Below are 18853 nucleotides of genomic sequence, written 5' to 3' on the forward strand. Positions count from 1 at the left end.
AAGTCAGCAGTCTTCCCCATGATTGTGTAGCCTACAGAACTGGACTGAGAGACCATTTAAAGGCCTTTGCAGGTGTTTTGAGTTAATTAGCTGATTAGCATGTGGCACCAGGTGTCTTCAATATTGAACCTTTTCACAATATTCTAATTTTTTGAGATACTGATTTTGGGGTTTTCATTAGTTGTCAGTTATAATCATCAAAATTAAAAGGAATGAACACTTGAAATATATCAGTCTGTGTGGAATGAATGTATACATTATACAAGTTTCACTTTTTGAATGGAATTACTGAAATAAATAAACTTTTTGATGATATTCTAATTATATGACCAGCACCTGTAAATAAAACAAATAAATAAAAGAGTTAAAAAGCAATTTCCATGAAAACACAATTGGTTAACTCTGAGCTCAGAACATTTCCATTCAAACTGTGATTACCACAGTAATGCATAGTTCAAATTACATCTTTTCATGAACATGGTGAACATGACCCAATTTCAGTAGAAAAGATTGTAGCCATTATAAAGGCCCCATGAGGCTTTAATAATCAGATTACAACCACAATAAACTTGGAAAGAAGTTTGGAATAAGGTAAAAAGAGGTTATCCTCTAACATGCTAATATTAGCGTGCATAACTAGCCAACAGTCCAGCAGGGTGACAACGCCACACAGGGAGCCACTGCTAGTTCAGCTAACACATACATTTAAAAGGACTGGTATTATTCTATATTTTTCTTATGGTCAACAAATCCAATGAAAAGACCAAAACCAAATTTTTTTTAATTCTACCTAACCTGTCTGTGGCATTCAGTACCATAGCAAATGTTACTCAAATAGGAATAAATAGCTGCAAATTAATACATAATTTGATGTTTGGTGCTCTAGTGAGTAATAACAACAACAGCAGGACAGGGTATGTGAGTATGTTTATCCCTACGTCCATGTTCATCGTAATGAAGGAACAGGTCACCCAGTGCAACAGTTAGGCTCATTTATGCATTTATAATAGTTTTTGGACAGCAGTGGCACAGAGAAAATCATTATTTTTAATTAAATATTTAAATAAATAAAGAAATAATTATTTTGTTATTAATTATATAAAGCCGTGGCTACACTATACTTGTTAGTAGGATCAATTCATTGTGGGTTTTGGTCTTTTAATGGAATTAGTAGACAATAAAAAAACAAAACAAATAATAAAAGCAATGTTGTTGACACACCGCATGATCTTAGTTTGTTTACTGTTTAATGTCATTAAAAGTGCAATAAGCTGCAGTTGCAGATTCTTTGTCCAGAGTAGTACTGTTAACAGCTATTTCACAAATACTTCTGAACCCACACACGCACAAACACAAAGCATGCTGACCAGTATTTCCGTTTAGAACATACGTCTGAATGGGGACCTCTATGATGCAGTGTCTACTGTTGAGGATGATCACTGGAGACGGATTCGTAACATCCTCTCTCCCTTCTTCACCTCTGGCCATATAAAGGAGGTAAATTGTCAATTTACTTAATTTCTTCAGCACATACTTGTGTAGACTGAAGACAGTCATCTTCATTCTTCATGTACTTCTGCCGTTTTTGCATTTTTTCTTTCGTCTAAGATGTTTAGCATCATGAAACATCATTCACACAAACTGACAGCCAGCCTACAGTCCAAGGTGCACGATGATGAAGTTATTACTATAAAAGAGTGAGTAATACCACCATATACATTTAAATGTTACTTGAATCAAACCTAGTATTCCTTTTTATCCTTGATCCCCAAGGATCTATGCATTTTAATGACAGACCACCACCCAAGATGGCCACACAAATAAACCAAACATGTTCATTAGTGAGCTTAAGAGGTGTTGGTAGGTGGATTGTGTTACCTTTGAATGGAGACAGGCTAGCTATTTTCCTCTGTTTGCAGTCTTTGTGCTAAGCTAAGCTAACCAACAGCCGCCTGTAGCTCCATATTTACAGAACACACGAGAATAGTTTCAATCTTCTAAGCAAGAAAGTGTATTTCCCAAAATGTTGAACTATTCCTTCATTTGATTTTAAATATTTGACTGAAAATCTATCCTGATGGTGGTTTCTAAACATCCATAAGTAAAACCTCATTTTCTGAAGCTAAGTTAGCATCTAAGATCACAGTTGACTAAAGTGAAACCAAGAAGTGCATTACTGTATTTCATTAACTTTTCATCATATTGTCATGTATGCCTTTTGCCACCCTCATTCTAGGTTTTTTCTAGGCAGACTAACAATTAGATTAGCAACAAACCTTCATTGGATTAGTTGCAGACATTCATTGCTCTATAATATAAAACATGTCGTCTCTGGAAATTGCTGTACAGATGAATTAGACAACACTGTTTAAAAATACAAAACATGTCCATAAAGGTTGACTATTCAGAGCTAGACATTAATCATCTAGTCCCCACTATCAAGGCATATGCTATAAATCCTATATTTATTTTAAGTACATAATTACAGTACATTTTGTGATATCTGCAAAATTAAAATGACAATATACACAAAGGCTAATTTGTATTTCAGATTTACAATTTTATGTTTGTCATACAGCTTGTATGGCTTCCTCGATGGGTGTAATTTCCTCTGACAGGAGAGGAAATTACACCCATATATACATATATATGATTAAGAAATTATTTTTGTAAATATGAACATATGTGCTCAATAACTTGAAATACCATGATGAAAGCACTTTTACACCAAGCTGACATAATGACTAATTAAGGACTGGGGAGCAAACATGATGAAATCTAATGTGTGTATTTCAGCATCTTTGGACCCTACAGTATAGATGTGATGGCGAGCTGTGCATTCAGTGTGGATATGGATACGATCAACAACCCCTCAAGTCCTCTCATCACCCACGCTTCAAAGTTGTTTAAGTTCTCCAAAAGTCTTTTCCTTTTCCAGGGTACATCACTGCTTTCCCATGACAGAATTGTTTCTTTTTATTGATGTAAACAGCTTTGTTTAGCAAATAAAAGTATAATTGTTAACCCCCTTTTCCTTCCCAGGGTGTTTTCCCTTCTTTCTTCCTCTGTTGGAACTGCTGGGTGTCTCTTTCTTCCCTAAGACATCTACTGGTTTCTTTAAAACAGTGGTGGAGAAGATCCGAGCAGAACGGAATAAGAGCTCACAACAGGTCTGGAGAAAACACACAACTAGGGGTGGGCAATATGGATAAAATCGCAGTATTGCAGTAGGCCTATGTATAATCTTATACCAAGATGGATATATACTGTACACTGTACATTACAATAAAGTAACATTTCCAGAAAAACAATGGAGAAAGAAAGATAGCTGACTAAACACTCTCACCTCAAGAATCATTTTGTAACTGGAGCATTCAATCATATCACACAATCTCCATCAGCCAATGGAGTCTACCCAGTTGTCATGGAAACTTTCCAACAAAAGAGAAACAAATTTTCATATTTTTCTGAGCTTTTTAAGGACTTCTTGTCTATGTTGTTTTCAAGGTTCATTCTTGACATCAGAAACAGCGGTTGAAAAAACAATCTCACCTAAAGGTCCATTTTGTAACTTTTCTGGAGCTTACACGTCATTTCACATAATCTTCAATACCAGACAAACATTTGATCAATGAAATTTCTAAGTTCAAGAATTAACATTTAAATTCAACTTTTAAGCCAACATGGATGAGAAGTCCTCAACGGGCTCAGAAAGAAAGGACATTTGAATATCTACACTGTCGTGACAACTGGGCAGACTCCATTTACTGATGAAGATCATGTGATACGATCAAACGCTCCAGATCAGGCGCTAAATCGACCTTGAGGAGAGAATGTTTTGTCAACTGCTGTTACAGCTGTAAAATTGTGTACAAATAAAAGTACACAAAATTCTGTGAATCCAAATATTCACACAGCACATAATAATATCTGACCTGTTTTCAGAATTCGGGAGATGTCCTTCAACATATGATGAACTCTCAGCAAGCCAATGAACCCAATAAAGAAAAGCAGAATAAGGGTAATTACCCAGTGACATCACACACATACAGAAGCACAAACGTACTCTCACATTTATTGACACCAAAGGTTTTAGGCCTGCTTTCATCTCCTTCCCTGTTCATGGATCCTCTGCTGATAGGTCTTACTGATCACGAGATCACTTCTCAAGCGACAATGTTTGTGTTTGCTGGTTATGAGACGAGTGCCACAACTCTCGTTTTCTTGGCCTACAATTTGGCAAGAAATCCTGAAGTCATGAAACACCTGCAAGAGGAGATAGAATCCACGTTTCCTGATAAGGTAGTGAGGTTTCTGCTACAGGAGTCGTCCTCTCCATTTCATTTCATTGATGAAACTACAGTATTCAAAGTGTGAATTGTGTTCAATCAAATTGTGTAGGGTCCAGTCCAATATGAAGCTCTGATGCAGATGGAGTACCTAGACAGTGTGGTCCATGAGAGTCTGAGGTAATTAGCGTCTTCTTTTGCTACTTGATGGCTGAACTGGCTGATGAGGTGATGTCACGTCAAGATGTTTTCACAGTAAATATGATAAAGTTTAAGAAGAAAAGCAAAGTATATTTTCTAAAACATTAAACCTTTATCAAGCACTCTTTTTAACGTTAACATTAATTTAAATTATCTGTGAATGTGTAATGTGAAAAAGTAATTTGTAGTACCAAACCCACTGACAATGAACACCTTTATATGCAGCTTTTAGCTATTAAAGACACATTCACCCGTTTTATTAATCCCACATAGAAAACTGTAGGCAGATATTTCCAGTAAATATTCTTGAAAATTGCCTAATGCTGTTTTAATAGTTAAAGTGAAGCTTTGACGTCAGAGCAGAAGCTTCTTTCATCGCAGGTCTACACTCGGGATATAAATTTAAGCAAAATTAGTTTTGCTGTTGATCATAAACTACTGTACTGGATAAATCAGACATTTGTCCTTATGGTAGTTCTAGAGGAAAAGTCAGCGGATCACTGACGTTAATGCATGATTCTCTTAAACAAATTTCACGATAATCCATATAATATTTGTCAAGATATTTTAGACTAGACCAAAAAATTGCCATCAGCAAGGAGCCTTGCCACTAAGATTTTCTAAAAGAAAGTTTTAAAAATGCAAACAGTACAAAAACGGTTTAAAACCTAACCGGGCATTGAAACAATAGGAAAAACACTGTCTAAAGAACATGCTTATACTTTTGGGGTAGTTTGGATTGAATGTATATTCAGTATTTAGAAATGTTCTTGTTTTGTCACTAGGCTCTACCCTCCGTCTCCACGTCTGGAACGAATAGCCAAAGAAACTGTCAAGATCAATGGAATCACAATCCCAAAGGACATGCTTGTTATGACCCCCGTCTACGCTCTGCATCGTGACCCTGAACTATGGCCAGATCCAGAGGAGTTCAAACCTGAAAGGTAAAGTGTCGAAGTGTGTACTGTAAAACATTACTCAAGGATTATTTTAAGATTAATTAATCAATAAGTTTGGTAATAATTTATAATGCAGTTTTAAGATTTGGTGAACGGTTATAGAGAGCAGTGCATACATTGCTAAAAACATTCATCTTTGGTAAATCTTGAGAAAGTCACTTTTTTATTTTGTTGTTTTACAAGATTTAGTAAGCAGAACAGGCAGAGCATCAACCCATACACTTACCTGCCATTTGGGATTGGGCCAAGGAACTGTTTGGGGATGCGATTTGCTCTTGTGATGATTAAACTGGCCTTGGTGGAAGTTTTGCAGAACTACAGCTTTTCAGTCTGTGAGGAGACAGAGGTGATTATATTTAAATGGTCTACATGTTTGCTTTGACATAATAAGACACTTGACAAGCTAGATTTGCATTAAGAGCAAGTTTCTGAACAGGTGAATTTGTCCTTTCCCCAGTTCCCTTTGAAGATGGACCCTTTAAGCCTTGTTGGACCCCTACAACCAATCAAACTAAAGCTGGTGACACGTTAAATCAAGTGCAACAAGGAAGTACTTAGTACTTGATCCCTCATAGCTGACCTATCCTCTAAATTTGCAATTTTAGTGACTGAAATGCTACTTAACAAGTTTTAGATGTGTATCATAAGTTTGTAATCTGATCTGAGTCAAAACAGGCATAGTGATAAACCACAATACAATAATCCTTTGGTAATGATCCAAATATGTTATCTACCAAATTTGGTGGTGATCATATGAATATGTTTTACAAAACTTTAAAAAGATTGTGTCATAGTTACATGTACACATAGCCAATAAGCTTTGATAAAAATACTGTGAACTGGTGATACTTGTGGAGGCTAATGAACAAAGCATATGATGCATGTTTCTATTTGTGTGTTTTTAGGTAGTTCTTTAGAGAGTGATGGTGCATGATAATAATTACTAACCCACCAATACCACAGGTCTAGCACAAACTCATTTCCATTGTCACACATACAGTTTTCCTGATTTGATGATTTGACCAGGAAATTTAGGAGGAAACTGGGGTACTTGTAGTACACCCCCACGAGTATGTATAATGTATAATTATGTATGTATAATTACTGAGCCACACAACACTCCCAAGTTTTGAAATGAGGAAAATGAGGGAAAAAAAGACGGTGAATAATTAACAGGACACCTTATCAACGCCTTCACACATAATGACCACAAAAATACAAAAAAACCTGTATGATGCAAGGCAATGCAATATCACCATCTATGCATACTATCATAACAATTCAGTTTACTACAACTGAAGTCAGCTAGGTGATGACTCACTTGAATGATGAGTTAAGGGTTAGGCTGTACTTTGTTTTGTTGTATTGCACTGCATTACATCAGGTGTTTCTGATATTTTATTGTCCATCTAATCTATGGAGGAGCAAATCAACAACTATATGGAACTATTAAAACTTCGTACAAACAGTATTTACGTATATTACAGGCCTCTTCATTTTCCTGGTCACTGTGTAAGAAGCTTTACATAGCGATTTAAAAGATGGTACTGACTTTGGTAGAAAAGGACTCTTGGAAGACTTATTCAGTAGTCTTGGAGCTCTGATAACCACAGCTGAGTCCCCTGTGGTCTTCAGACAGGCCCTGCCTGAGTACTTGAGGCCACGTGTCATGAGGGGTTACAGGGCTCTGGTTTGGCATGAGCTGTGATTACTTAAATACAATTTATCACCCCGACACATAAACGGAGAAAAGAACTGAGCTAAATGTGAGGAAGTGATAGCACAAGTGACAAGTTGATTTGGCAGATATGCACAAACATGTGACTCACCAGTCATGTGTGCAGGTGTGTTAAATTAGGTGAGAAGGTACCTGGAGCTGTAACAAAGGGAGAGTTCACTGTTTGTCTGTGTAGTTACATAACATTATTTTACATTAGAGAACCACGGTCACATCAAGGACAAACTTTAGCAGTATTACTGAAGTAGCTTTACAGAAATGACTACATACTCAGAAATAAATGTCTCAATAATGTTTTATATTTTATTAACATACAAAACATTTTATCATCGCTCTTTGAGATTAAAAATGTTGGCACCATAAACCAATGTTCACACTAATTGTTGTTAGATCAGGTATGCTCAACAGTCTTAGTGGGTCACAGTAAAAATAAAATATTTAGTCACACGTGTGTCTTTAGTCACGATAAAGGTTAAGTCAGTCAATGCCAAATTTGGTCATTGCACAACCTTTTGGCAGCAGCACAACTGATTCCATAAATGGACCGTATCAGCTTTGATGTAGAGTCCAGGCAATCATATTGAGTTTGGGAGAGAGTGTGTGTAGAAGAAGTCACTGTGAGCAGGTGTCAAAGATAAAAAGAGGTACGAAAATCTCTTTCCCAGCTCCTATCTTTTTGCTCCTTTCTCCTACTTTCTTCCTTCCTCTGCCCTTTTCCTCCCCGCTCTTCTTTCTCCTTGGATGGCAGTTTCACTGCGTTACGATCCCTGGCTTGGAAGTGAGTAACTTTGGCTCTTTTCATCTGTCCATACCCCAGGCCTGTCTGGTCTCTCTTCAGCACAGTTGACACTGGCTGCTGTGGCCCCTCTCCTTCCGGTCCCAGCCCTGTCCCTGGTTTCCAGCCGCTACGAACCATCATCTTGTAGCTGTTGCTGGAGGGGGGGAGGCAGTAGTAGGGGGTGGGTGGAGGACGCCGCAGACTGAACTGATGTAGAGTGGAGGAGAGATGTGATGACAAGCTGCTACTGTACTCGTTACAACACACACTGCACCACTGAGGCTCGGGGGCACTGGCGAAAAACAAAAGAAGAGTGAGGAGAAATATTAAGGGCCATTTTTCAAGTCTGCCATAAAACAATAGTAAGATGGCCGTATGTACATTAACATTAAAATATCCCTTCTTAATGCCTTTTCATTGTAAGTGACAAGGGACAAAATGTACAGTTCTGTGTAAAGATGTATTCCAAAGTTTATTTGAAGCTAATATGAGGCATATTATTTTCATCATTTTAATTTAGTTCAATCAAGTGTGGATCTTTAATACTGTGTTTATAAAGAAATTCCTTCTGTGTTTCCCTGCTGAAGTGAAAGGATAGTGACAAAAAGAGGGACATTTTGACTAAAAAGGTTTCAACTTTTGAAGATTTTAGTATGGAAAAAATTCCATTATTTGTTTGACTTTGCTTCAAATTAACATGTATTACTCGTTGGCGAGCACAAACAAACAAGTGGAAATCGGTAGCACTAGACAGCCAAACTACATCACTTGAGTAATCTCAGTTTCGATACAGGATTTACTGTATGCCTGGGCACAGCAACTTTGGAAATCAATGCAGCCACGTCAGATATGAACCACTCAAAAAACTAACATTTACATGACAATGTTTACCACAACTCTCCCAAACTCACGCTGCATGGCTTACTTTGGACCTTAATTTTGACATAATTTCATGGATAGATAGGGAAATTTTATATTTTCCAATTGAAAATGGCAGATCCATCCTGCCAATTTAGTTGTAGGAAGGCGTCACTATTGCACAGCCTGTTTTTATAGAATTCATATTTGGTTCATTTGGTTTTAAACTTAAGAGTGTGCTAACCTGCTATCAGATTGTGTCTCCATCTCTGTCCTTCTCCCATAGCTCTCCAACTCATCCAATACATCACTGTGGCCAGCTGGGAGAAAACAATGCTATGGATGAGTTCAAAGTTACACAAACACAGAATTTTAGAGTTGCTAATAAGAGTCGCATGGTTATACCTTCCAGAGCCAGGTCTTTGGCGTCCCGGCCCTGTGTGTCAACCACTCCAACCCAGGCTGCTCCGTGTTGCAGCAGCAGCCTCACCGCAGCTCTCTGTCCTGACCAACTTGCACACATCACCGCCGTCCAGAAGTAAGTATCCTGGAGGAGACACCATCAAGACTTAAAACAAATACTAATAAAATATTTCTAAAATGAAAACACATTGAGTGGAAAGTATGGTACCTGGAAATTGATGTCGACCCCCTTGGAGAGCAGCTCTTTGAGGCTAGAGATGTCCCCCTCATGGGCACAGCGCAACAACCTGAGCCCCAGGAGCTCCGTGGACCTTTCTGTGTTGTTTGTTTCTCTTTGGTTGCCTTCACTTTCACCTCTAATCCCTCTTTGCACCGCAGAATCGGTTTGACCCTGATGCATCTCTGCAACCCTGACCCTCCTCCTCACTCTTCTACTGGACTCTCCATTCCTCTGTTTATTCTGATGCTCTCTGCGATAATCTTTCTTGCTCATTGCACTTCTTGATGCATCTTGCCCTTTCTCATCTTTCATTACATTTTCGTAGAACTGCCTGGCCTCTTCCCCACTAAGTACACAGCTTGTTGTAGAGCTGGATTGTTCGATTCTTTCAATGCTGAAAACATCCTGGCCGCTGGCAGGAGTAAAACCAAAAGCAGCCATAAGGAGTGACTGTAGCTTCAGTCCTGGCTTTCAATGAAAGTAAGTAATATACTCCTATTTAAAACAAGGAAAGCTGTAATGTTCTTGCTATGCCACCATGCTTTCAGGCTGAAAGTTAATGTTGTTTATCTCTTACTATTTGCTTCACATTGTCTAGTATTTTAACATTATATATTAAACTAGCAAGCTAACGCAGCTAGCTTGCTCATATTGATATGTAGTTTAGCAGGGCAAAGGATTTCTTTCTGGTCATTTCTGAAACATAACTTCCCACATTACATTTAACAAATACAATTCACAATGCGTCCATTTATCTATTTGAATAAGACAACAGCTGACAACGAGCCTTTGTACCCTTAGCAAAGACGGCAGTTACGTGTGAGCTCACTGAGTTATCGAGCTTTAGCTTAGCTTAGCATCAGCATTACCTTTTAGACACACGAAAGTTTGATATTTTCAAAACTTACGTCACGTCACTTCAAAACATCCAAATAACCACAGAAAGTTGGAGAGTTATGTTACTATTATTCAAAGCTGCTTCAAGCTAAAGCTACCATCTTCCTGTTTCTAAACGCTAGCAGTAAATACATGAGTACTGCCACCTATCGGACTGGATGTCGTCTTTTCTGTTGAACTTCCTTCACTGATAATACGTACTGTGTAGGCAGAATCTTTGAATCTTTCAACTCGTGCACTCTAATTTCATTAATTGAGTGCATAATCTACCATCCCTCGAGGACTGTGTGGCTGATCCCTCATCCCCCCGGACTCAAACTGTTTCAGGCACATTATTGTCACTGGTGGAAGAAGAATGCAGATTCTTCACTTAAGAAAAAGTAGCAATTAACAGTATAGAATACTACATTAAAAGACAAAGTCCTGCATTCAAAGCTCCACTAAACTAATAGACAATATGTATTATCTGCTAAATTTACTTATAGGCTACTGAAGACATTTTTGCTTAACCAAGTAAGCAGCATGCTTCATCTGGTCAAGGTGGAACTAAGAAGCTCTTGAAAACTCATCTCTTCCTAGATGGCTTCCTCTTATAACGCCTAACATGCACTTATTGTGCTCTTCTTCTTCTTATCTCCTTACTACCTCTCTTGTATTGTTTGCACTATTTGTTAACTATTCTTTCCCTAGGTATTTACCCCATGCCATTAGCGCTAATAGCTCTTACTAATATATTGTCTCTTGTCGATCTCTTACTGTATTGATGCTCAAATGTAAGTCACTTTGGATAAGTAACTAGTAACTATAGCTGTCTAACACACAGGTCCATGAAAACGAAGCAGCAAAATGGAATTCAGCCATCATCAATAATATAAATAACACCTTTGATTTTCCTACTGTGACATGTCAAACTCTCCTATTTGTAGTAAGTTATGAAGCCCATCAAACATACCTGTATCTCATCAATACATCTGACACTACAGACTCTCTCTGTCTGACACACATTATTATTATGCCCTACATAGACATTTCACTGATGCAAGCCAGAACACCAGAACCCCTCAGGGATTTCAAACAATTATGAGACTTCATATCGGGAGGAAATCAACAATCTTGCAGAGTGGTGCACAGAGAACAACCTACTGCTCAACGTCAGCAAAACCAAAGAGCTGATTGTGGCTTCATGAAAGAGGAGGTAAAGACACACACCTCTGTCTACAGTGGAGCTGAGGTGGACAGGTTTATGTTCCTGGACATCAGCATCATGGTCTTCTCACATCTCCATGCTGGTGGAGAAAACTCAGAAACGGCTGTATTTGTTAAGGAAACAGAAAGCGTTCTGACTGGAAACTTCATCTTCATCATTGCAAACTTCTCTGCAGCAGGTGATTAAAACCACTCAGAATAAGTTTGTTTTTTTAAATAAATGAAAATATAAACTATTTCTGTCACCTTATGAAACAGTCTTAGTGGGTCACAGTAACATCAGTCATATCGGAGAGGTGAGGTGCCTGTGTAGAGCCCAAAGGATACTAAAAGACAGCACCCACCCCAGTCTGTTCACCCTGCAGCCATCTGGTGTGAGATACAGAAGTATCTGCTGTCGCACCACCTGTCGCTACTCTGCAGAGTAGCTTCTTTCCTCAGGCTGAGACTCCTCAATTCTTCCTCAGCACTCCACAATGCAAAATAGCTTTATTTGTATGACTTATTTATTCACCCATCTACTGTATCAATTTTATGTTTTTATGAGTAGCATAAAGAGAACCACAACTTAATCTTGTTATACAACACTGTGTTGTAAAATGATAAATAAATCCACCCTGGAACCTTGTTAGATCACAGAAATATGTTGCCTTCAACATGGTTGTACACTTTCACAGGTCTCCTTTAACCTCGAGTCCCTCGTCCGTATTAAGATGATTGCGTTTTTTCTCTTTCTTCTTTCTACACAATTCTTGTCTTATGTTAGTAACTAATCTAATCTATGTTTTGTCGCTTGTAGATTGCCTTGCAAGTGGCTGCAGCCCATCAAGGCCGGAAAAACACAACAAGAACAGTTTCTTCCCGACTGCAGCTGGCCTCATCAACACGGCCCAGGACCCCTACTGACACTGACTGTTTAGCTGCCCCACAGGCACTACATGTTACATTAGCATAAAGTTTCCATATCTGACTTTTGCATTACATTAACAGCCATTTTTTGGACTGTCATCTCTGCAGATCGCACATATTCTTCATACTGTGAATATTGAGACATTTCCTGGCCCCCAGCTTTTTATTTAAAAATCATATTACATATTTTTCATGTTTTTTTTAAATTGTAAATTTATTTATTTCACAGTATGTTTTTTTTTTTTTTTTTTTTTACTGGGACCATTTATTGTTGCCTCAATATTCCAAATATTATAATAATAATAATAATAATAATAATAATAATAATAATAATAATAATAATATTCCTGGTTTTTGAAAACCAAACTGACAAGAAATCAGATTGTTATTCATTTACCTACGGGGTTGCAATGTTTAGTTGTTTTGTATAAAACACATTCGATACTGTTCTTTCTAATACAACTTCATGTCCCTACAGCACCCTCATGTGGCCGGTCTGTTTTCACTAATGTTATCCTGCTGTTATCGACTCATTATCAGATTATCTACCATCTTTTTTCACAATCAGAAAAAAATATTTATCTTTAAATATTATAGATGTAACTTTTTTGGAATCTCATTTTAGATTAATTATATGCACAGAAATTCTTTAGGAGAGATCACTTAAACAGCGTCAACGGCAAAATATTTATCTGCGTGCCAGAACCAAAGGGAAAACCTGTGAGACCACTTGTTTGTTTAACTTTGTTCTAATGTTTTCTGTATGTGTGCATATGTCTACAGGGCTGAAATCAACAATACTGATCTCTTAATCAAAAAGTTTCAGCAATTGCATAACCTTAAAACTGATACCAATAAACCTTAAGTGATTAGGTTTATTCCTGCTTCACAGCCCCCTTAGCGAAGATGCACATCTATAAAAGACAATTAGTGTTAAAGGCACTCAAATACTGCTGTAGCTTTGAGTAACCAACAGTGATAAAACACTATGGATATAATTTTGCGGTTTATATGGAGACATTCATTATTTCTATGTACACCTGATTGATTCTCACTTGACGGTCTTGTTGACTTAAGGTGAAAAAAAATTATAAAGCTTACGTGTGTATATTTTACAAACATTATTCATAAACCTCCTCACATGTGCTAGAAGAGTGAATAATGGTTTTATTTTTATGGCACTTTTCTAAACACAGTAACAAAATGCTTGATTACAGAGATACGGAAGCGTAATGCTGAAAAGAAAATGCTGCTCCGTTTTTCTGAATCAACGACATGCCTCAAAATCCTGCAGAGAGCAGGCCATCAGCCTGAACGACCAACAGCAACAGTGCTAGGCCTATACGGTGACAGGGTAGATAAACGAATACAGATACCATCTACATTTCTGAAAGACAAGACTATCTCCCAATGTCTCAAACCAAAATTAAAACTGGATTAAACTAAACAGGCAGGACATTTTTGCTTTAATTCAAGCTAAATGAGAGCTTCTCTTGGGATTTTGAGGTGTCTCGTTAATTCAGAAAAACAGAGCAGAATCTTTTTTTCTCAAGTGAATGCATTACACTTACAGTACGGAGAAGCCTAAATAAAAATATTGCAAAAAGCAAAACAAAACATACAATAAAAAGTAGTGAAACTCAAGCTCTGAAATCTTTTAGTGTCATTTGTGGCAATGTAGTGATATAGAAGAAGGCCGAGGTATGAAGTAACAAACTATTTGGATGGTAACAGTGAAGGCTTGTACTGCACAGAGAAATCAGTGCTTTTGCATGTTTTAGCCCACTATCCATTAAGTTAAAGTCTGCCAACAAGAAGCACCACATTCATGAGCTATGTTTTCAACAAAATCAAACCCAGCAAACATGAAGTCAAGTGAATTTGTAGTTTCCTGCACTAAGGAGGTTGCTGTTTGACAGCTTAGTGTCTTAGACATCAGACCGTCCTTAAAAGCACAATCCATAATCCCACTGTAAATGCTGATGATGTTAATGTTTGGTAATAATAAATAAATCCTTAATAATAGTAATGATCATTACCCCATCAGTAACTCATTATTTACAGTGACCAGACTATTCTCTTTATGAAAAGTTATTTTAAAACTGCTTGTGTTTAGACATTTAACATTTGAGAAGACAAAGACTTTCATACATGTTAATCTCTCTTCATGTTGATCACTTTAAAAAGCCTTACTTTGAGATGGTGTTTAGGATTTTCTTCTTTTTTTCTTCAACGAGAGAGAAGATCTATATTCTTCTTTATTCTACCAAAAACAATCACATAACCTCATCATGTGTGACGTATTTAGTGTTCATGGCAGCATAAATCTGCCTAAATTGGCATTCAACATATTTTGATTAATATTTTCTCAAATAAGAGAAAAATCTTAATGCTACCTACCCCTGCAAACATGCAAAAACACTGGTGCGATAATTCCAAAGCAACAACCGAAGCTGCTTCACTGGAGTTCTGTTACTACAGTATCAAACTAGTGGTATTTACTGATGTGTCTGTTTCTATCCCCCGTCTGTGTAAAGGTTTGTCCACAGTGGGGACAGGAGTATGGCCTCTCGCCTGTGTGTATCCTCATGTGAACGTTCAGTTTGTCTTTGCTAATAAAGCGTTTGTTGCAGCAGGTGCATGCGTACGGTTTATCCCCCGTGTGATAGCGTTGGTGCATCTTCAGCTCAGTCATGCGACCATAAGTCCTGTCGCACTCGGGACACTTGTAGCTGGGCCGCACCTCCATGTGCTGTCTGCTGTGCAGCCGCAGCCCGCTGGATGACCTGAAACTCTTGCTGCATTGCGAACACTGGAAGGGTTTTTCTCCGGTGTGGATGTGGATGTGTAACTTGAGACTGGCGGCTGAGGGGAAGCCGTTGCCGCAGACAGAGCAGAGGTGAGGTCTCTCCCCCGTGTGAAGGCTCATGTGCTTCTCCAGCTTGTTTTTGTTCAAGAAAGTCCTGCCACAGTCGGGGCAGTTCAGCGGCTGCTCGCCCTCGTGGGAGCTCATGTGCTCTGTCAGCTCAATTAGTGTAGAGAAAGCGAAATCACACCGAGTGCACGAGTACGGCCTCTGCCTCTTGAATTTCCTGTGTTTGAGGCAATGTTGCTCTAGCTCTTCCTTCTCCTCAAAGGTCTCAATACAACAGGTACACTGGTGCGGTCTTTCTTCTGTATGAGTCCGCAAGTGATACTTCAAAGCTGTTAACTTTAGAAAGACACTGTCACAGTGTGGACATCTGGATTCCCGTCTGTCATGGACCATTATGTGCCTCTTGTAGTGAGATAGCTTGATAAAGCGTTTGCGGCACAACGAACAATAATACTGCTCATCTTTGTGGCCTTGCTCATGCTTCTTCAGCGCATACTCGACCTTAAACTTCTTGCCGCAGGTGTTGCAGGAGTAAGACTTTTCATGAACCCCCATGTGCGTCTCCAGTTCTTCCGGACTACTGAAGGTTTCATCACATTTTGGACAAGTCCCATTGTTTTCTTTCACATGAATCTCCAGGTGTTTGTTGAGGTCTTCTGGAAAGGCAAAATTCTTCTGACAATCAGGGCATGTGTAACACTCACCGTTTGATGCTTTGCGATGGGTCACTATATGCCTTTTCAAATGATACATCCGACCAAATACTTTGCCGCAATCGCCGCAGACGAGGCTTCGCGGGCTGGACTGGACCTTCTTGTGTAATTTAAGATGACTCACAAGTGCAGCCTTCTCCTTGAACTGTTTGTCACATGCAAGACATGTCAGGCCTTCAACTGCATGAGTCTTCTTGTGTGCTCTAAATTCCAGCCAGGTACTTAAACTTTTCCCACATTTAGAGCAGATATAGCGGCCCAAGTCGTGCTGGTTCCTCAGATGTCGGGTCATGTGGTAGGACTGGCTGAATGTCAGAGCGCAGACGGGGCAGCTGAACGGTTTCTCCTTAGTGTGCGTCCTCATGTGTCTAGCAAGTTTGTTTGGCCCTCTGAAGCGCCTGCCAACACAGATGGGACAATAATGTCCTTCTGTCTTAGTCTTAGAGGTGACATTTTCTTCCTGACTGCCTCCATCTTGAGATTCAGCTTCATTAGTGTCCTTTTCTTCAGTCTTAACACCAGCATCAGACCCTTTATCCTGAGAATCAGGAGAGTCTGCATCATTCTCAACATTATCTCGGCAATCATCACTCTCATGATTATCTTTGTAGCATGATTCGATTATTTCTTGGTTTTTCACTTCCTCACTTTCCTGGGAACTCTGTCCCTCTATCTCGGTGGACTGGTCGGTGTCATGTGTCACTATATGACTAAGAAACGCACCCTTGTCAGTGAATTTTGCATGACAGTCAGGACATGACATGACTTGCGACGTGTGAGTCTTCTTGTGACTTTTCAGCTCTTTCGCACTCCCTAAACCTTTCCCACATGTGGAGCAGACGTGTGGGCCGGCACCGTGCTGGTTCCTCAGGTGTCGGGTCATGTGGTAGGACTCACTGAAGGTGATGGCGCAGATGGGGCAGCTGAACGGTTTCTCCTTTGTGTGCGTCCTCATGTGTCTGGCGAGCTTGTTTGCATCTCTGAAGCGCCTGTCAATACAGATGGGACAGTTGGGGCCTTTTCGTTTAGTCGAAGAGAGGACAAAGTCTTCATCATCGTTATCAACACCATCACAAGCTTTGTCGCAGCCTCCCTCTTCCATCCTCTGAGATGATGACGACAAAGCATCATCATCATCCTTACCTGTTTTTTCGCTGGCTACATCGCAAACCAGATTAGTTTCATTAGCTCTTTTAGATTTATCTTTATCATCATCACTATAATAGAGCTTGTCATGGCTGTAATAGTAATCATCTTTGTATCTAGATGATCTTGTTGGGGTTTTCGTCGAGCTCGGTTTTGTTTTGTTTTTCGCCCTTTCCTCCCCACGCCGAGGACGTCCTCTTTTGGCCTTTCTTTGAACAGGAGGGTCTAAAAAGTCTCCGATGTCTACACTGACCTCATGAACACCAAACAGTTCAGATTCATTTAACGCAGATTCAAACTCTTTACCGATAACCAATGCCTTATCCAAGGTCAGAGTTTCCCTCTCCAACAGCAGCCTCTCTTTGAGTTGTGGGAGGTTTGTCTTCTCAATCAGCTGATCCAGGAGAAGTTTGTCTTTTAAGTCTCCATAGTTGCAAGGCCTCAGCAGTTCTTCTAACGCAAACACAAACTGATCTACAGTCTCTCCGGGCATTTGAGCCCTCTGATGAAATTTAAGGCGGTACATCTGAGAGGTGTGATCACTGCTGAAGTAAGAAGTCAGCGCTGAGATGGCTTCTGTGTACGTGGTTTCACTCTGGATCAGTGTTGTGAAGATACGCTGACCCTCCGGTCCAAGGCAGTTCTGTAACAGCACACACTTACTGGAGTCGGTTAGCTCGTTTTCACCAAGTGCCTCAACATAGTGTTCAAAAGCTTTAAGCCACTTATGCCAAAACATAGTCGGTTCACCAGGGACAGGTAAGAAAGGTGGAGGTGGGGACAGGATTATCAGTAGTGGCTCTGGGAGTGGCTCCAAGAAGAAGTCCTGTTTGGCCACTTCAACCATTGTTAGATTTTGGGGATGGGGGGGGGGGGGGGGGGGATGTGTGTTGTTTTTTTAACAGGGGCTATTTTTTATTTCTTCTTTGACTCAAATAAGAATATTAAGATGTCACCCTCTCTGGTCCGTTTTCAGATTCCTGATGTTTCATTCCACTCAGGTTAGTCCAGGAAAACTGTGAAAGAAACACATACAAGTTAGTTCCAGGGTCAATGACAGGTAAACTCTGTTGCACTGAAACATACTCAGTTCCACATCAGCTCATTAGGTACACCTAGCTAAAACTAATGCAGTCTAATACAACAATCCTGCAGTAAATCTTACCTTCATGCAGGTTGTAATGTTTGTTTTTGTTGCAACAGTTTTAAAGAGGTGCTGATTCAAGTGAATGACCATTTGACTACCTAAAAACTTTTACCAGGATGGGCGTAGTTTTGAAGTAAGAAGCAGTGCTTTGGGGAGCTCCATGAACTTCTCAGTCTGTTCTGAGTGCAAGTTCACGACTTTTCCCACGACAGAGTGTGATTTACATTTGATTTGATTACATTTTAATTTGAAATATCCACTACCCATGCTGACATTAGAATGTCATTGTGTACCCCATGTCATTGTTTTGGTTTAATGAAAATGAGAAGTGGACTGAGTAGAAAAGTATGGGCTAGTTTTATCTCTCAAGCTTAGAAAATTAGGCAAACTAGGTTGAATAAAACACATACACAATATGAGATTAATTGATTTGATACATGTTAAGTATAAAGGCATACAGAATATGCTATTTGTGTTTTCCAATAATTTGTATG

At 39.1% G+C, this 18853-nt stretch overlaps 3 protein-coding genes and 1 long non-coding RNA gene across 5 annotated transcripts in view; 2 read left to right on the top strand and 2 right to left on the bottom strand.

Annotated features, from left to right (window-relative positions):
* LOC123970238 (cytochrome P450 3A27-like) overlaps window positions 1-6920 on the top strand; it is an 8938-nt gene extending 2018 nt beyond the window's left edge. The window contains exons 5-14 of one of the 2 annotated variants that reach the window (XM_046048202.1): window positions 1384-1497; window positions 1609-1697; window positions 2797-2939; window positions 3043-3170; window positions 3946-4021; window positions 4142-4302; window positions 4402-4469; window positions 5276-5434; window positions 5633-5795; window positions 5907-6920. In XM_046048202.1, the coding sequence (XP_045904158.1) occupies window positions 1384-1497; window positions 1609-1697; window positions 2797-2939; window positions 3043-3170; window positions 3946-4021; window positions 4142-4302; window positions 4402-4469; window positions 5276-5434; window positions 5633-5795; window positions 5907-5981 (1176 nt within the window). In that variant the 3' untranslated portion in view covers window positions 5982-6920. Of the gene's footprint in view, window positions 1-1383; window positions 1498-1608; window positions 1698-2796; window positions 2940-3042; window positions 3171-3945; window positions 4303-4401; window positions 4470-5275; window positions 5435-5632; window positions 5796-5906 lie in introns of both variants that reach the window. The other variant, XM_046048201.1, reaches the window with a different exon arrangement.
* A 544-nt stretch (window positions 6921-7464) lies between these two features.
* Window positions 7465-11016, bottom strand: gpank1 (G patch domain and ankyrin repeats 1). The gene is made up of 4 exons (XM_046048229.1): window positions 9455-11016; window positions 9229-9370; window positions 9068-9143; window positions 7465-8257 (listed from the first exon to the last, which is right to left on the bottom strand). The coding sequence occupies exons 1-4, from the start codon at window positions 9905-9907 to the stop codon at window positions 7816-7818; spliced, it is 1113 nt and encodes a 370-aa protein (XP_045904185.1). The 5' UTR covers window positions 9908-11016; the 3' UTR covers window positions 7465-7815.
* On the top strand, window positions 10562-12678 carry LOC123970283. Its single transcript, XR_006824912.1, has 3 exons — window positions 10562-11288; window positions 11389-11748; window positions 12369-12678. It is a non-coding gene; the product is annotated as an uncharacterized LOC123970283 (long non-coding RNA).
* A 947-nt stretch (window positions 12679-13625) lies between these two features.
* On the bottom strand, window positions 13626-18156 carry LOC123970226 (zinc finger protein 665-like). The gene has a single exon (XM_046048173.1). It carries the CDS (start codon window positions 18057-18059, stop codon window positions 14967-14969), a length of 3093 nt encoding a protein of 1030 aa, XP_045904129.1. The 5' UTR covers window positions 18060-18156; the 3' UTR covers window positions 13626-14966.
* Between the last annotated feature and the right edge of the window lie 697 nt (window positions 18157-18853).

The sequence above is a fragment of the Micropterus dolomieu genome, linkage group LG04 (genome assembly GCF_021292245.1).
Source record: "Micropterus dolomieu isolate WLL.071019.BEF.003 ecotype Adirondacks linkage group LG04, ASM2129224v1, whole genome shotgun sequence".
NCBI classification, from domain to species: domain Eukaryota; kingdom Metazoa; phylum Chordata; class Actinopteri; order Centrarchiformes; family Centrarchidae; genus Micropterus; species Micropterus dolomieu.

Bases quoted from the DNA above. Each gene is read 5' to 3' on its own strand.
- LOC123970226 (XM_046048173.1), bottom strand. From the start codon at position 18,059: ATGGTTGAAGTGGCCAAACAGGACTTCTTCTTGGAGCCACTCCCAGAG.
- gpank1 (XM_046048229.1), bottom strand. From the start codon at position 9,907: ATGGCTGCTTTTGGTTTTACTCCTGCCAGCGGCCAGGATGTTTTCAGC. The intron at 9,371-9,454 runs GTACCATACTTT...TGTCTCCTCCAG, and splicing joins GGGTCGACATCAATTTCCAG to GATACTTACTTCTGGACGGC. The intron at 8,258-9,067 runs GTTAGCACACTC...GTTTTTCGCCAG, and splicing joins GAGACACAATCTGATAGCAG to TGCCCCCGAGCCTCAGTGGT.